At 44.2% G+C, this 18,511-nt stretch overlaps 1 protein-coding gene across 1 annotated transcript; it reads left to right on the top strand.

Annotated features, from left to right (window-relative positions):
• Positions 1-77: 77 nt before the first annotated feature.
• Positions 78-9,088, top strand: SYF2 (SYF2 pre-mRNA splicing factor). Its single transcript, XM_035308183.3, has 7 exons — positions 78-134; positions 367-474; positions 1,514-1,639; positions 2,745-2,862; positions 3,441-3,531; positions 6,311-6,409; positions 8,337-9,088. The coding sequence occupies exons 1-7, from the start codon at positions 111-113 to the stop codon at positions 8,500-8,502; spliced, it is 732 nt and encodes a 243-aa protein (XP_035164074.1). The 5' UTR covers positions 78-110; the 3' UTR covers positions 8,503-9,088.
• The last annotated feature ends 9,423 nt before the right edge of the window (positions 9,089-18,511 follow it).

Genomic DNA, 18,511 nt, shown 5'->3' with positions numbered 1-18,511 from the left:
CGCCCGGAAGGGGCGGGGCTTATGGTAGTCTTCATTACGTATCGGCCTGGTTGCCTGAAGGTTGACGGAAGTGCTCTGTATTGTTGCCGGAAGTGGGAAGAGAGGTTGCGATGGCGGCTGTTGCTGCATCCGAGGTGAGTTAGACGACCCCACACCGGGGGTTTTGTTGGTGAGGGTTGCGGGGAGCGGCCTGGGAGAGAGGTGGAGGCGAAGTCTAGTTTTGCTTCAGGTCGGCGCAGACACTGTGGGGTCGAGTCGGCGGTCTAGGCCCTAGGCCCAGCCTGTCGGGGCCGGCGGGGACTCGGCCTGGGCCGTCCGGGGAGAAGCCGAGCCGGCTCTGCCTGAAGCCAATTCTCCTCGCCGCAGGTGCTGGTGGACAGCGTGGAGGAGGGGTCCTTTGCTGCGGCGGCGGAGTTGGCCGCTCAGAAGCGCGAACAGAGACTGCGCAAATTCCGGGAGCTGCACCTGAAGCGGGTGAGTAGTCTTGGAGGCCGGCTCAGATCGGTCACTTGGCCAGGGCCAGGCGCTTTTGTAGAGGGGGCGAGGAAGCCACACCACTGCATCTGACAGACCCACAGAACGGGATCATCTGAGATGAAAGCTGTATCCGGTGGCAGCACATTGGGATCATATAAAAAATAAGCCAGGCATTGTGGCACATGCTTGTAATCCCAGCTACTTGGGAGGCTGAGGCATGAGACTTGTCTGAACCCCAGAGGCAAAAGTTGAAATGAGTTGAGATGGTGCCACTCACTACACTCCGGCTTTGGTGACAGAGTGAGACTCTGTCTCCAAAAAAAGAATTGAAATTAGAGTGTCTTTCACAGCATGTGCTGTAATTCTTTTCTTTTTTTTTTTTTTGAGATGGAGTTTTGCTCTGTCACTCAGGCTAGAGTGCAGTGGTGTGATCTTGGCTCACCTTAAGCTCTGCCTCCTGGGTTCAAGTGATTCTCCTGCTTTAGCCTCCTGAGTAGCTGGGATTACAGGCATGTGCCACCATGCCCAGCTAATTATGTATTTTTAGTAGAGATGATATTTTGCCATGTTGGCCAGGCTGGTCTTGAACTCTTGACCTCAAGCAGTCCGCCTGCCTCAGCCTCCCAAAGTACTAGGATTAGAGGCGTGAGCCACCTCACCCTGCCAATTTAATATTATTAAATGCCCAATAAAGTCTACTTAAGTGCCACTATAGTATGGTTCTCCCATATTTCGAAACCTTGTTCTGATGCAAAAAAAAGAGATCACACAACTCATAGAGGCAAAGCTGATTTTAGCCTCTAGTGCTCTGGAACAGCAAACCAGTGCAACTCAACACATTTTTCTTGACTGCATAAAAATGTAGACCCTATTAGCCTATTCCCTAGCTTAAGATCCCATGATTGCTCTCTATTGCTTTTAGGATAAATAGGGTCACCTTATGATATGTCTTGCTTGATCCTCTTCAAAGCAGGTAAGATGTATCTGGATTTATTTTCATGTTTTAGCTGACACACTTCTTACGTTACAATTTTAGAATGAAGCTCGTAAATTAAATCACCAAGAAGTTGTGGAAGAAGATAAAAGACTAAAATTACCTGCAAATTGGGAAGCCAAAAAAGCTCGTTTGGAGTGGGAACTGCAAGAAGAAGAAAAGAAAAAGGTTAGGAACTATTCTATATTCATAAGTGATTTATTTAGTCATTCTGTTATATCAAGACACTACAACATAGTGGTTGAATACACTTGCTCTTAGGCCAAGCTGCCAGAATGAAATTCTGGCTCTGCTTGTTACCAACTGCAACATCTTAGGTGAGTTTATTTGACATCTCTGTACTTCTGTTTTCTCATCAATAAAACGGGGACTATAGCAATAATTATTTGAGTTAATTATGAATTAAGTGAATTAATGCATGTAAAACATTTAAAACAAGGTCTGATACCTGATAAATACTCAGTAAGTATCATGTGCTCACTTATATACCATAGTATATTCCCAAATTTCCTTTAAATATTATTATTTTTTAAATTATTTATTTATTCTTTTTTTGAGACGGAGTTTCGCTCTTGTTACCCAGGCTGGAGTGCAATGGCGCGATCTCGGCTCACCGCAACCTCCGCCTTCTGGGTTCAGGCAATTCTCCTGCCTCAGCCTCCTGAGTAGCTGGGATTACAGGCACATGCCACCATGCTCAGCTAATTTTTTGTATTTTTAGTAGAGATGGGGTTTCACCATGTTGACCATGATGGTCTCGATCTCTTGACTTTGTGATCCACTCGCCTCGGCCTCCCAAAGTGCTGGGATTACAGGCGTGAGCCACCGTACCCGGCCCCTTTAATAATATTTAGTAATACTTAAAGGAAGGGCCGGGCACGGTGGCTCACGCCTGTAATCCTAGCACTTTGGGAGGCCAAGGCAGTTGGATCACATGAGGTCAGGAATTTGAGACCAGCCTGGCCAACATGGCAAAACCCCGTCTTTACTAAAAATGCAAAAATTAGCCAGGCATGGCAGCATGTTCCTGTAGTCCCAGCTACTTGGGAGGCTGAGGGATGAGAATTCCTTGAACCTGGGAGGTGGAGGTTGCTGTGAGCTAAGAGTGCACCACTGCAATTCAGCCTAGGAGACAGCGAGTGAAACTCCGTCTCAAAATAAAAAAACACTGTTAAAGTGTTGCTTGATATTTATTGGATCTTTCTTGATTTAAAGTAAGTGAAATTACTGCTTGTATCATAATTGGAGGTATTAGCTTTTTTCTTCTATTTAGGAATGTGCAGCAAGAGGAGAAGATTATGAGAAAGTGAAGTTGCTGGAGATCAGTGCAGAAGATGCGGAAAGATGGGAGAGGAAAAAGAAGAGGAAAAACCCTGATCTGGGATTTTCAGGTCAGATTGACCTTTATTGAACTGTACTTTATTGGCTGGGCTGTTAGAGAATCATTTCCTTTATTGTCTCTGGTTTCAAGAAAGGATGTGCCTCTTGGCTTCCTTCATGGGATATTCTTTTCGAGGCCCAAGACCAAAAAAAGTACAAATATGTCTCTTAGGACAGAAATGAAAAAAGGCTGTACTTCAGTTAGCTGGGTTTCTAAATTCTCGAGTAAAATTTATCAAAGAGTGTTCGTCAGCATCTTCAGGATGGAAGCTGTGCTTACAATAGTGTTTTGAGCATATGTTACTTCATACAGATTGAGTATCCCTAGTCTGAAAATCTGAAATCCAAAATGTTGCAAAATCCGAAACTGTGTGAGTACAAGCATGATGCTGTGATGGTCGAAGGAAGTGCTGATTGGAGCATTTCCAATTTTGGATTTAAGTATAATACAGATATTCCAAAATCTGAAAAAATCAAAAACACTTCCGGTCCCAAGCATTTTGGATAAGGGATAGTATAGATTTTTCTCTCAGTAGGAAGGTCCAAAGAAGGAAATATATCATCTCTGTTTCTCATTTGATGTTTTTAGATTATGCTGCTGCCCAGTTACGCCAGTACCATCGGTTGACCAAGCAGATCAAACCTGACATGGAAACATATGAGAGACTGAGAGAAAAACAGTAAGTCCTTTATTCATCCTGAGGTGATGTGAATGTATTTGTGTGTGCGTGTGTGAATGTGTATACATGTACATAAATAGAATCATGCTTTAATGGCATATGGGTTATTAATAGCTGTCTAAGGATGGTCTGTGTTTTTTGAGGATTTTTTTCCTTGTTTTTTTTTTCTTTTGAGACGGAGTCTTGGTCTGTCACCCAGGCTGGAGTACAGTGGTGTGGTCTTAGCTCATTGCAACCTCTGCCTCCTGGGTTCAGGCAATTCTTCTGCCTCAGCCTCCCGAGTAGCTGGGATAACAGGGGTCCACCACGATGCCCGGCTAATGTTTCTATTTTTAGCTGAGATGGGGTTTCACCATGTTGGCCAGGCTGGTCTTGAACTCCTGACCTCAAGCGATCTGCCCACCTTGGCCTCCCAAAGTGCTGGGATTACAGCTGAGTCACTGTGCCTGGCCCTTTCCTTGTGTTTTTTTTTAAGAGACAGGGTCTTGCTTGTTGCCTAAGCTGGAGTGCATTGCCACCATCATAGCTCACTGTAACCCCAAAGCTGTGGCTTCAAGGGATCCTCCCACATGAGCCTCCCCAGTAGCTAGGATTACAGGCATGTGCCATGATTCCTGGCTAATTAACTTTTTGTAGAGGCGGGGTCTCACCGTGTTGCTCAGGTTATCTCGAACTCCTAGACTCAAGTGATCTTCCCACTTTGGCCTCTCTCACAGGGTTGAGATTACAGGTCTGAGCCACTGTGCCAGGCCTGGTCTCTGTTTTGACAGCACTGTTTATTGCTTATTTCACAGCAATTAAATTAATCGCCTGTTTTTTGTTTTTTTCCTAAAGACTGGTAGTTTTGTTTTTTTCTAAGACTGGTTGTTGATTGATTAACACCCTGATTGTCATAGTTACTTGTTACCGACTTACTATTTTAGGAGGCAGAATGTTTCTCCATGTTAGTGCTGTAATTGGTGAACTTTTTTTTTTTTTTTTTTTTTGAGAGGGAGTTTGGCTCTTGTTGCCCAGGCTGGAGTGCAATGGTGTGATCTTGGCTCACCACAACCTCTGCCTCCTAAGTTCGAACGATTCTCCTGCCTCAGCCTTCCGAGTAGCTGGGATTACAGGCATACACCACCATGCCTAGCTAATTTTGTATTTTTAGGAGAGACAGGGTTTCTCCATGTTAGTCAGGCTAGTCTCAGACTTCTGACCTCAGGTGATCCCCCCACCTCAGCTTTCCAAAGTGCTGGGATTACAGGCATGAGCCACCACACCCAGCTGGGGTCGGTGAACTTTTTCTGTGAAGGACCAGAGAGTAAATATTTTCAGCTTTGTGGGCCATATAGTCTGTCACATCTACTCAGCTGTGCTGCTGCAGTGCAAAAGCAGCTGCAGAGGATTCATGAAAGAATGGGTGTGGCTGTGTCCCAGTAAAACTGTTTTCATAAACAGGTGGTGGGCTGTAGTTTGCCAGCTTGCTTTAGTGGAAAAGAAAATAACTTCAGGATGGAGCTCTAATTCCAGCTCTGACCCTAGCACTTTGTAACCTTTGATAAGTCCTGGAGCCTCTGCCCGTTGGCTCTTTGATCTGTAGAATGAAGGTGTTGGAGAAGATGATGTCTTAGGTTCCTTTCAATTTTGTATTTTTAAAAAAAATTTTAAAAGTTTTTCTTAGTTCTCATAAGATTGGAATCAATTTTGTATTTTTTAATTTTTTTTGAGACAGAGTCTCACTCTGTTGCCCAGGCTGGAGTGCAGTGGCACAATCTCCTCACTGCAACCTCCGCCTCCCAGGTTCAAGGGATTCTCCTGCCTCAGCCTCCCAAGTAGCTGGGATTAAGGCGCCCGCCACCATGCCTGTAACTTTTTTTGTGTTTTTAGTAGAGACGGGGTTTTACCATGTTGGCCAGGCTGGTCTCAAACTTCTGACCTCAGGTGATGTGCCCACCCTGGCCTCCCAAAATGCTGGGATTCCAGGCATGAGCCACTGTGCATGACTGTATTTTTATTCTTTTAATTAAAAAAATTGTTTTTTGAGACAGTCTTACTTTGTTGCCCAAGCTGGAGTGCAGCGGGGTGATCTCGGCTCACTGCAATCTCCACCTCCCAGGTTCCAGTGATTCTCCTGCTTCAGCCTCCTGAGTGGCTGGGACTACAGGTGTGTGCCACCATGCCTGGCTAATTTTGTACTTTTAGTAGAGACAGGGTTTTGCCATGTTGGCCAGGCTGGTCTCGAACTCCTGACCTCAAAATGATCCGCCTGACTTGACTTCCCAAAGTGCTGGGAATACATATGTGAGTTACCACATCGGGCCTGTATTTTATTAAAGAAAAGAATTGGGCTGGCACAGTGGTTCACGCCTATAATCAGTGCTTTGGGAAGGAAGGCAGGTGGATCACAAAGTCAGGAGTTCGAATCCAGCCTGACCAACATGGAGAAACCTCATCTCTACTAAAGATAAAAAAAATTAGCTGGGTGTGGTGGTGGGTGCCTGTAATCCCTGATACTCGGAGGCTGAGGCAGGAGAATTGCTTGAATTCAGGAGGTGGAGGTTGCAGTGAGCTGAGACCTTGCTGCTGCACTCCAGCCTGGGCAACAGAGCAAGACCCTGTCTCAAAAAAAAAAAAAAAATTAAAGTAGGCTCTCACAGTAAATATGTGTGTGTATTTTCTCTCTCATCATGAATGGTAGTTTCATTTGACATTTGAAAATGGAGCATTTATAGTTCATTTTGTTCATTTGAACTATAGTTCATATAGTTCAAATAAGTTCATTTTGCTGTCTTTTCAGTGGAGAAGAGTTTTTCCCAACATCTAATAGTCTTCTTCATGGAACACATGTGCCTTCCACAGAGGAAATTGACAGGATGGTCATAGATCTGGAAAAACAGTAAGTATTCAGTAGAGCAGCCTGACATTGTAAATACTTAGTGACAAAATACACTTAGCGTATGCACCTGAATCTCATGTGCTTAGAATGAATTGAAAATATATAAATTACACTTGCTAATTTCTGATGTATCTATAGTGGTTTGGGAGTAGATAGCAGGTATGGGTTGAACATGTATGACTTGGAGTGGAGATGCAGAATGTTGATGAAATGGAATTGTTACAAGTAAAGGGGAAAGGTATATAAAAAAAAGGATCCTTCTTTAAGGACTTTAACAGCCACTCCCCTGTTTGATTTGAAGAAGCAAGAATGTTGTAGTAAGTGTTCCTCACTTATGTTTGTGTTTCTTAATTCTGATAGAGGCAACTGTTAAGTAGAGCAGAATGAAAATATGTGAGGAGTTAATACATGTAACGTATTAAGAATGGTGTCTGGGCTGGGCGTAGTGGCTCCTGCCTGTAATCCTAGTCCTTCAGGAGACTGAGGCAGGAGGATTGCTTGAGTCCAGAAGTTTGAGAACAGCCTGGGCAACATGGTGAAACCCTGTCACTACAAAAAGAATACAAGAATTAGCTGGGCATGGTGGTGCTTGCCTGTAGTCCCAGCTACCTGGGAGACTCAGTCAGGAGGATCACTTGAGTCTGAGTGGTCGAGGGTGCAGTGAACTGTGATTGCACTACTGTACTCCAGTTTGGGTGACAGAGCGAGACCCTATGTCAAAAAAACAAAAACAAAAACAAAAAAACAGTGTCTGGCACATATTGTGCACTCGGTATTAGCTGTGGTTATTTAATATAATTTTTTTTTGAGACAGAGTCTCACTCTGTTGCTCAGGCTGCAGTGCAGTTTCGTGATCTCGGTTCACCGCAGTCTCCACCTCTCAGGTTCAAGCTACCTCCTGAGTAGTTGGGACCACAGGCATGCGCCACCACTCTTGGCTAGTTTTTGTATTTTTAGTACAGATACAGTTTTGCCATGTTGACGAGGCTGGCCCCAAGCTCCTGACCTCAGGTGATCCACCTGCATCGGCCTCCCAAAGTGCTATGATTACAGGTGTGAGCCATTGTGCCTGGCCTATTTAATATAATTATTGTTATAGTTATCTTCTTATTTAAAAAATGTATTAAAACATTTTTTATAGCGATGGAGTCTCTGTGTTATCCAGGTTGGTCTGGAACTCGTGAGTTCAAGTGATCCTCTTAAAAAATGTATTTAAAAATATTTGCAATGGAATCTCTCTGTGTTGTCTAGGCTGATCTGGAAGTCCTAAGCTCAAGTGATCCTTCCAAAGGACCTTTTGGGAGGCCTTGTCCTTCAGAAGTACTGGGGTTACAAGCATGAGCCGCCATGACCAGCTAATAGTTATCTTCTTTTTTTTTTTTTGAGGTGCAGTTTTGTTCTTGTTGCCCAGGCTGGAGTGCAGTGGCACAATCTCAGTTCACCACAACCTCTGCCTCCCAGGTTCAAGCAGTTCTCTTGCTTCAGCCTTCCAAGTAGCTGGGATTATAGGCATGCGCCACCATGCCCAGCTAATTTTGTATTTCTCCATGTTGGTCAGGCTGGTCTTTAACTCCTGACCTCTGGTGATCTGCCCGCCTTGGCCTCCCAAAGTGCTGAGCCACAGTGCCTGGCCTGATAGTTAGCTACTTTTAAGTGGTGCTTCGGTACAGTCGAGTTCCCAAAAATGAATCATTGCTTTAGCAATCTGAAGATGAATTTGTGTTTACTGGATTTCACAGTCCATATCCTGAGTTGTGCCATTAATTCAGTTTCAACTGGAACTTGATGAAAACTGGCCTGGCTTCCTCCAGCCCCCACAATGTGTGCGATTCTAAATGTAGATTTTATTCTTAACTGTTTGGGGATGTCTTATTAAGATCAAAAGAGAAGGCAATTTTGAATTTTGTAAATTTTCTTCTTTCCTCAGGATTGAAAAACGAGACAAATATAGCCGGAGGCGTCCTTATAATGATGATGCAGATATTGACTACATTAATGAAAGGAACGCCAAATTCAACAAGAAAGCTGAAAGATTCTATGGGAAATACACAGCTGAAATTAAACAGAATTTGGAAAGAGGAACAGCTGTCTAATTCCTTCAAGAACTGTTTGTAGAAGCTTGAGAATGGGGTAAAAATTTCTGCTAGCAAAATCAAGTTCTTTTTGAAATTTTATCAGTAATCTAGAATTTAGTAGTCTATGTCTTCTCACTCAGCATTTAGAAATAAAAATACTGTTTCTTAAACATATATCCTTCCGTGTATATTTCCACATTTTTGTGCTTGGATTTAAGATGTATTTCTTGCAGTGAAGTTGTTTTGTAAAAATCTACTTTGTATACATTCTAATTATATTATTTTTCTATGTATTTTAAATGTATATGACTGTTCAATCTTTGAAGCATTTTGGGCTTAAGATTGCCAGCAGCATACATCAGATGCAGTCATTGTTGCTATCAGTGTGGAATTTGACAGAGTCTAGACTCAGGAGCCACTGGGGATTGTGGACTCCAAAGGTAAGGACAGTGATGAGAAAGATGGCAGTGGCTACTGGAGGGCTGCAGTAGTCCCTCCTCGTGGCGGCCTGTGACCAAGGTCAGGGAGGAGTGAACTATCCCCTCATGATACTGACCATGTATAGTTCCCTTTTTGAAAAGCAATAAAATGCTTTGGATTAGAATTCCTAACATTTTTTGTGTATCATTTAAAACAAATGTTTGTATGTATACATTTGTATGTTATACATACATGCTTCCATTCTACAAATACTGAAAGAACATTTTATTGGGGGAAATTTCAATACCCTTGTTGAATCCCATATAATTAGTACCCTGTTCAACAATTATCAACTCATGGCAACCCTGCTTCATCTTTATTTCTATCCACTTTCTCCTTCATGACTCTTATTTTGATGGAAATACCGTATATATAATTTCATCTATAAATATTTTAGTATGTATCTCTGAAAGATAAAGAAAATGACCATAACACTATTATCACTGCAATAGATATATTTTCATAAAACTCCAGAGAAAGCCAGGCGTGGTCGTGTGTGCCTGTAGTCCCAGCTACTCAGGAGGCTAAGGCTGGAGGATTGCTTGACTACAGGAGTTCTGGGCTGTAGTGTGCTATGCCGATTGGGTGTCTGCACTAAGTTCTGCGTCAGTATGGTGACCTTCTGGGAGCGGGGGACCACCAGGTTGCCTAAGGAGGGGTGAACCTGCCCAGGTCAGAAACGGAGCAGGTCAAAACTCCTGTGCTGATCAGTAGTGGGATTGCGCCTGTGAATAGCCACTGCACTCCAGCCTGGGCAACATAGCGAGACCCCGTCTCTTAAAAAAAAACCCCAGAGAACGAGTTATTTTTTCTGTATTTGAATTAAATGCTAAATATCCACTTGAGATATTTTAAATTCAAAGAAATCTGAAGCTTAGAAAATTTCAAATATTGGCTGGGTGTGGTAGCTCACGCCTGTAGTCCCAGCACTTCGGGAGGTTGAGGCAGGTGGATCACTTAAGATCAGGAGTTTGAGACTAGCCTGGCCAACATGGTGAAACCCCATCTCTACTAAAAATATAAAAATTAGCTGGGTGTTGTGGCAGGTGCCTGTAATCCCAGCTACTAGGGAGGCTGATGCAGGAGAATTACTTCAGGGAGGTAGAGGTTGCAGTGGGCACTGCACTCCAGCCAGGTCACAGAGCAAGACTCTGTCTCAAAAAAAAAAAAAAAAAAAAAATTCAAATACTTCGACTTTAGTGTTTAAAGACAATATAACATATGATGCCACTGGCGATTAATAGATGAATTATTCTCTTTAACATAGCACTTTAGAAAAAAATTTCTGTTCTCCCTTTTTTTCCTCTCCTGGAATTTCTTTTTTTTATACCCAACTGCAACGTGAAAAAGAACATAACAGAGGTTATTTATTTTTTTGTAGAGATGAGGTCTCACCATGTTGCCCAGGCTAGTTGCGAACTCTTGGGCTCAAGCAGTTCTGCCTTGGCCTCCCTAAGTGCTGGGATTACAGGTATGAGCTGCTGAGCCCCGCTCCTCTTCTGGCATTTCTATGTGCATTTAATCACAGATCTATCACAAAGCCTTGAGCCTCGCAATAGCCTTAAAAAAAAATCTTTAAAAAATTGTTGAATAGAACGTGGCAATGTAATTAAAAGAACAACTCACTGTGACGCAGCAGGGTTTGTTCTAAGAATGCAGGAGTAGTGTGTAGATTATGAGTTGCCTGGTTTAATTCTTTGTTACCAACCAGCACCCAGATGTTTTTGTGGATTTGTGGTAATATTTCTAGATAAACACTTGGTTCCCCAGCTTGACTTATTATAGGTGGTCCCATGTTATAATTCTGGCTAATAGGATGCTAACTTTCTCTTGAGAAACCTTTTCTTTCCTGATGTGGGAGGAGGTGCTGCCCCTCCTTCCTTCCTCCTTGGATCACATCCAGGAGCCCTGGAGTTGCAGAAGCCTTTGTGTCATGAAGTAGCAAGCTAACATGAAGAGAGTGGAGCAGAGCTTGTGTCGCAGTGCTGAGCATCTGCACCTAGATGCCCACCTCTTTTCCCCTTACTTGCTGTCGAATAAATTTATTAGGCTGGTGCAAAAGGAATTGCGGTTTTTGCCATTACTATTTATTTTTATTTTTATTATTTTTTTCTTTTTGAAATGGTCCAGGTGAATACTATTTTTTTTTTTTTTTTGAGGTGGAGTGCAGGCTGGAGTGCAGTGGGATGATCTCAGCTCACTGCAACCTCCGCCTCCCAGGTTCTCCTGCCTCAGCTTCTCAAGTAGCTGGGATTACGGGTGCCTACCACCACACCCGGCTACTAGAATTTTTATATTTTTAGTAGGGACAGGATTTTGCCATGTTGGCCAGGCTGGTCTCAAACTCATGACCTCAGGTTATCCACCAGCCTCAACCTCCCAAAGTGCTGGGATTACAGGCGTGAGCCACCATGCCCGACCTTTGCCATTACTTTTAATAGCAAAAAACCGCAATTTCTTTTGCTCCAGCCTACCTATGGATGGTTCAATTTCAGGGAAAATGTCAGCAAATTAAATGTAAATGATAGCAAACATCAGTGGTTTTTCTCCACTCTAGAAATAAGTACCTAGAAATGGAGAAGGGGAGGAAATAGTCCATTTATAATAGCAACAAAAATGATATTTAGGCATGAATTTAATGAGAAAGCACATGATCAATGTGAAGATGATTGAGAGAGTAAACAGGGCCAGGTGCAGTGGCTCACACCTGTAATCCCAGCATGTTGGGAAGCTGATGAAAGTGGATCACCTTAGGTCAGGGGTTTGAGACCAGCCTGGCCAACATGGTGAAACCCTGTATCTACTAAAAATACAAAAATTAGCCAGGTGTGGTGGCACACATCTATAATCCCAGCCACTTAGGAGGCTGAGGTAGGAGAATCGCTTGAACCGGGGAGGCAGAGGTTGCAGTGATTTGAGATTGTGCCACTGCACTCCAGCCTGGGAGACAGAGTGAGACGCTGTCTCAAAAAAGAAAAACAAAAACAAAAACTCAGTAAACAGGAGACTTCTACATCAAACCAAGATAGACTAACAAAGAATGGGTTTACTTTTCCAGCGGAACAAACAAACAAACAAGGATGGCATATATGCAACAACAGTTTTTAAGATACTGGAAACTAGACATAGAAGAGTTATTCCCTGGGAAAAGCCAGCTATGATTGCCCCATTGAGCTCTGGAGAACTTTCGGGCTGTGTAGGCTGTGGTGTGTGCAGAGAGAACCCAGAGAAGCCCAGTACACTCCCTTAGTTGAGAAGCTAGAGCTGAAAGTCTAGAGGGACCAAGGCAAGAGCTCGCAGCACAGAGCACTGGGGAGAAGAGAGCTGCACAGAGAACTCGGAGTATCTGTAGAGGGTTCCCTCAGACACTAGGCAGAGTACTGATCAGCATGTGCAGGCGAGGAACTCCTAGAGGTTAGGAAATAACTACCTGGAAGGATTAGAGGGGACAGTACCTGGCACTCATGGCCAGGGATAGTGCTTTTCCCACTAGCCAGAATAGAAAACTTCATAATTCATGGGCATTGGGTAGAATAGTGAAAAGGTTTTTGCCTCAGCAGTAGTGAATAATTAGCCCTAGGCTAAACACTGCTTGAGTCTTGCCCAACAAATCTTCAAAGACCTGAAAGAATCCAACTGTTTGCAAATAATTTAGCTGCATTCCAGAACAAAGAGCAAGAATAATTATAAAGAAACAGAAACCTTCAGTACCTAACAACGTCAGGAGAAACAGGAAAACAGGGCCCATAAGGAGAAGGAAAATGAACATGTACCCAATAACTGACACAAATGCTGGAATTAGAGGCAAAGAAATTGAAAGTTATCACCGTACTCCATATGATCGAAAAGTTAAAAAAAGACATGGGATGTAAAAAAGACCCACACTCAGATTCTTGACATACACACGACAATTTCTGTAATGGGAAACACACTGCACGATTTAACTGCAAATGACACATCACAGAAGAGATTAGTGAACTTGAAGATAGAGCAACAGAAACCACACAAAGTTAAGCACAGAGAGTGAAAAGAATGAACAAGTAGGAACAAAGCCTCTGTGAACTGTGGGACCCTGTACGTGTGATCTGGAGTTCCTCAAAGGCAGGAGGGCGGACGCTGCTGCCCATGGAAGGCTCTAGATCTCGAGTCTGATCTCTGTTCAAATATGAGCAAATATGAGAGGTGAATGAAAGATATGTTAGCACCAAGTTGAGGCTTTCTTCTGGGGACTGACTGGGCAAGAGTGAGGAAGAATTGCCAAGGGCCTAACTGTCTCAGGTGTGCCTGCTGCTAGCCCTTTGGAAAATGCTGTGCCCACAGAATGGAGAGGTTTGATTTCAGTCCTTCGTAACCTATCTGTGGGACTGACAAAATTGGGCACCTAAACAAGGAAACAAGGTCTATTTGAGGGGAGGTAGAGGGGAGTGGTGGAAATGGAAAGGGGGGTGCTGTCTCTCTCTCTCTCTCTCTCTCTCTCTCTAGGTGAATGGGGCTAGGGAAAGGGATGATGTTAGGCCACCTTGACTCTCACCTGACTGCTGCTGGGTCCTTGCCAGCCATTGCTTATTCCAGGGGAAGAAGGGTGGCTTTGTTTGCCCCCAGCTGCAACAGTCTTGGCTAATTCTGCTCCTTTCATGGTGCTTTTCTCCATCCCTGCTCCTACCCATCACGGCAAGGTTGCCTCCCCATCCGCCCTTTTTCTCTAAGGCTGTGACATCCTAGTGAAGATGCCTACCTCATTAGCCCACTTATTTCAAAGACCTCCTCAGAGATGGCTTCCTTACCACTTGACTCAACAGTTTTCTCCTGGAGGCGCAGTTGCACCGCCTTTGGCCAGGTGATGGCGCTGAGCACAACAAAATGGTCTCATCGCTAGCATGGCTTGCAGTAGAGCATGGTGTTCTGGGATGGTGGCTCTGGAGTGAGCGAGCCTCAGTGGAATTCTCTTCAGGCCTCGGTGACATGGGGGCGATGAGAATACTAACCTCATGGGATTGTTGTTGGGATTAAGTGGCTAATCCATGGGAAGTGCTTCTCATGGTGGGCTGGTGCAGAGTCAATGCCCACCAGTGCTGTCGGCTCCTGTGATCGTCGTCATGTTCTCCATTAGTTCTCTCTCTCACTCTCTCCTTTCTCCGGGTGCTGCGGTAGCTAATTAAAAGCACAGACTCAGGTGCTAAAAGGCCTGGATTCAAATGCCAGCTCTTCTGTTTGCCGGGTGGAAGATCTCAGGCAACTCAATCTGTTAGTCCTCTTGGGCTGCCGTTACGAATACCACAGGCTAAGTGGCTCAAACAATAGAAATGTATGTCTTCACAGTTCTGGAAAGCAGGAAGTTCAAGACCAATGTGCTGGCAGGGTTGCTTTCTGGTGAGGTCTTGCAGATGGCTGCCTCCTCTCTGTGTCCTCACATGGCCTGTCCTCTGCTTTCACACTCCTGGTGTCTCTTCCTCCTCTTATAAAACACCAGTTCTATTAGATTAGGGCTCTACCCTCGTGACCTCATTTGACCTTAACTATGACCTTCTGAAAGTCCCTGTTTCCAAATACAGTCACATTGGGGGTTAGGGCTTCAACAAATAGGGAGACACAATTCAGTCCATATCATCACACAACCACTTTGTGCCTCAGTTTCCCCAGACTTAAAAAGTGTGTGTGTGATTTTTTTTTTTTGTTTTTGTTTTAGATGAAGTCTTGCTCTGTTGCCAGGCTGGAGTAAAGTGGTGCTATCTCAGCTAGTTGCAACCTCCATCTCCCAGGTTCAAGTGATTCTCCTTCCTCAGTCTCCCAAGTAGCTGGGTTTATAGGCGCACGCCACCAGGCCCATAAACTAATTTTTGTATTTTTAGTAGAGACAGGGTTTCACCATGTTGGCCAGGATGGTCTTGATCTCTTGACCTTGTGATCCACATGCCTCAACCTCCCAAAGGGCTGGGATTACAGGTGTGAGCTACTGCTCCCTGTAAAAAGTGTGTGTGTGTGTTTTTAAAAATATATATTTTATTGCGTTTTAGGTTTTGGGGTACATGTGAAGAACATACAAGATTGTTGCATAGGTACATACATGGCAATGTGGTTTGCTGTCTTCCTCCCCATCACCTATATCTGACATTTCTCTCCATGTTATCCCGCCCCAACTCTCCACCCCCGCACTGTCCCTCCCCTAGTTCCCCCCAACAGACCCCAGTGTGTGATGCTCCCCTCCCTGTGTCCATGTGTTCTCATTGTTCAACACCTGCTTATGAGTGAGAACATGCGGTGCTTGATTTTCAGTTCTTGTGTCAGTTTGCTGAGAATGATGGTTTCCAGGTTCATCCATGTCCCTACAAAGGACACGAACTCATCGTTTTTGATGGCTGCATAGTATTCCATGGTGTATATGTACCACATTTTCCCTGTCCAGTCTATCATTGATGGGCATTTGGGTTGGTTCTAAGTCTTTGCTATTATAAACAGTGCTGCAATGGACATTCGTGTGCATGTGTCCTTACAATAGAACGATTTATAATCCTTCGGATATATACCCAGTAATGGGATTGCTGGGTCAAATGGAATTTCTATTTCTAGGTCTTTGAGGAATCGCCACACTGTCTTCCACAGTGGTTGAACTAATTTACACTCCCACCAACAGTATAAAAGAGTTCCTATTTCTCCATATCCTCTCCAGCATCTGTTGTCTCCTGATTTTTTAATGATCGCCATTCTAACTGGCGTGAGATGGTATCCCAATGTAGTTTTGATTTGCATTTCTCTAATGACCAGTGATGATGAGCATTTTTTCATGTTTGTTGGCATCATATATGTCTTTTGTAAAAAAGTGTTTTTTAAATTTCTTTCTTTTATTTTTTTTAAAGTGTTTTTTTTTTTTTTTGAGACAGAGTCTTGCTGTGTCACCAGGTGTCAGGCTGGAGTGCCGTGGTGCGATCTCGGCTCACTGCAACCTCTGGCTCCCAGGTTGAAGCAATTCTCCTGCCTCAGCCTCCCGAGTAGCCGGGACTACAGGTGTGCACCACCATGTCCAACTAGTTTTTGTATTTTTTCAGTTGAGATGGGGTTTCACCATGTTGGCCAGGATGGTCTCAATCTCTTGACCTCGTGACCTGACCATCTCGGCCTCCCAAAGTGTTGGGATTACAGGCCTGAGCCATGTGCCAGGCCTAAAAGTCTTTTTAATACCTATCTCAGAGGGTTATTGTGAGCATCAGATGAGTATGACGTGTACAGACCAGTGCCTGCTTCCAAGTGGGCATGGTATGATTTATTATAGTAATAATCCAACACTTGATCTTAGCCAAAAGGCTGAGAAGCCATATATAGTAATATAATCAATAAGTAGTATCATCCTCATGGACATTTCCTGCTTTCCATCTGCTCTTCTTTCCTCACCTCCTAGTGAAGATAATGCCACATTAAACTTTCAGAAATCATCAAGGGAGTTTCAGTTCCCATGTGACTTACACCCTGCTCGTGAAAGTGTTGGCCGTTTTCTCAAGAAGACCTAGCAGAGACTTCCTCTTTCTGCCAATCTGAGGCTTTGAAAAAAACAGGACGTCTGGGAGATTTTAAGCCTCCTTTCCCCAGGATCTCTTCTCCTGTAACACTTGGCCAGGTAGCAGCAGCTAAGTGATGCTTTGCAGTCTACTAGCCTTGTTTCCCTGGGGCTCTCTTTATAAGCTCATCACTTAGGCAAGATTAATTTTACTCGCTCTCAGCTCTGCTTCTCCAATCCAAAACAGTTAGAGTCAAAATCCAGTTTCTGAGAAAGGGCAACTGCTTGCACAACCCGGGGATCTGAGGGCCAGAGGCTGTTCTTGGCTTCTTCCTAGAACAGAAGCAGCACTTCAGGTCAGTTTGTTAAAAACAACAATCCAAAATATCTTTTAAAAATGTTCACATTTTAAAGCCAGGTGCAATGCCTCATGCCTGTAATCCTAGCACTTTGGAAGGCCGAGGTGGGTGGATCACTTGAGGTCGGGAGTTTGAGACCAGCCTGGCCAGCATGGTGAAACCCCGTCTCTACTAAAAAATACAAAAGTAGCTGGGCCTATTGGCACACAGCTGTAGTCTCAGCTACTCAGGAGGCTGAGGTAGGAGCTTAAACCCAGGAGGCTGAGGTTGCAGTGAGCTAAGGTGATGCCTCTGCACTATCCTGAGCAATAGAGTGAGACTCCGTCTCAAAAAAAAAGTTTCCATTTTGGATGAGTAGTCTAGCTTTGAAATCAATCTTGTCCCTGTGGATGGGGTTGTTGGGATTTGATTTGGAAACCTACAGGCTGTTGGGACCACAAGAAAATGGGAGTTACTGACATCTTGCCTGTCTGGTGTGCGCTGTGTGTATGAGAGTCACAGGGCAGATGTGTGTGTTTCTTCAGCTGGAAATGATCCACTGGGGAGAGATGCAGAAAAGACCCAGCAATTTCAGAAATATAACCTAGAATGTGTGGAAGATATTCACTACATATATGTAATGGTTAATGTAAAACATCCACAATTTTTAGAAAAATCCTGTCTTGGCATTTCTCAGTCTTTTTTTTTTTTTTTTTTTGAGATGGAGTCTTGCTCTGTTGCCCAGGCTTGAGTGCAGTGGCCTGATCTTGGCTCACTGCAACTTCCACCTCCTGGGCTCAAGCATTCTCTTGCCTCAGCCTCCTAAGTAGCTGGGACTACAGGCATGTGCCACCACGCCTGCCTAATTTTTTGTATTTTTAGTAGAGACAGGAGTCGGCCGACATTTCAGCATAACAGCCGGGCTGGTTTTGAACTCCTGACCTCAGGTGATCTGCCTGCCTCGGCCTCCCAAATTGCTGGGATTATAGGTATAAGCCATTTCTCATTCTTATTACTTTAATAGGAGCCTTTGAATAAAGACCAGCTTAATCCTCTCCTGTTGCTCAGAGGCCCGTGTGTTTAGTGACAGAGCCTGAAAGGGGAAAGCATTCCCCTTTGGGAATCTGGGAAAAATTGAACGGCTCCTCCAAGTGAGCACAGCAGTGGTTTATCGCCCTCTTATGGGATCAGAGAAGCATAGTTTCAAAATAAAGTCTGTCTTTTTTTCTTTTTTTTTTTTGAGATGGAGTTTCTCTCTTGTTACTCAGGCTGGAGTGCAATGGTGCGATCTCGGCTCACCACAACCTCCGCCTCCTGAGTTCAAGCAATTCTCCTACCTCAGCCTCCCGAGTAGCTGGGACTACAGGCACGCACCACCATGCCCAGCTAATTTTTGTATTTTTAGTAGAGATGGGGTTTCACCTTGTTGAACAGGATGGTCTCGATCTCTTGACCTTGTGATCCGCCGCCTGGGCCTCCCAAAGTGCTGGGATTATAGAACCACCACGCCTGGCCCGTGTCTTTTTTTTTTGACACGGTCTTGCACTGACTTCCAGGCTGTAGTGCAGTGGTGCGATCTCAGCTCACCGCAATCTCCTCCTCCTGGGTTCAAGCAATTCTCCTGTCTCAGTCTCCCGAGTAGCTGGGACTACAGGCGTGCACCACCACGCCCAGCTAATTTTTTTGTGACCTGTCCTGGCAAATGAAATTGAACCCAGGG

The sequence above is a fragment of the Callithrix jacchus genome, chromosome 7, assembly GCF_049354715.1.
Source record: "Callithrix jacchus isolate 240 chromosome 7, calJac240_pri, whole genome shotgun sequence".
Taxonomy (NCBI): Eukaryota; Metazoa; Chordata; class Mammalia; order Primates; family Cebidae; genus Callithrix; species Callithrix jacchus.
This window is presented reverse-complemented; position numbering and strand designations above follow the sequence as displayed.

What these genes read in the sequence shown, in the direction of transcription:
- SYF2 (XM_035308183.3), top strand. Translation starts at nt 111, where the DNA reads ATGGCGGCTGTTGCTGCATCCGAG. An exon ending in CGGCTGTTGCTGCATCCGAG is followed by an intron (nt 135 to 366) that starts GTGAGTTAGACG and finishes TCCTCGCCGCAG; the next exon opens with GTGCTGGTGGACAGCGTGGA. An exon ending in GAGAGACTGAGAGAAAAACA is followed by an intron (nt 3,532 to 6,310) that starts GTAAGTCCTTTA and finishes CTGTCTTTTCAG; the next exon opens with TGGAGAAGAGTTTTTCCCAA.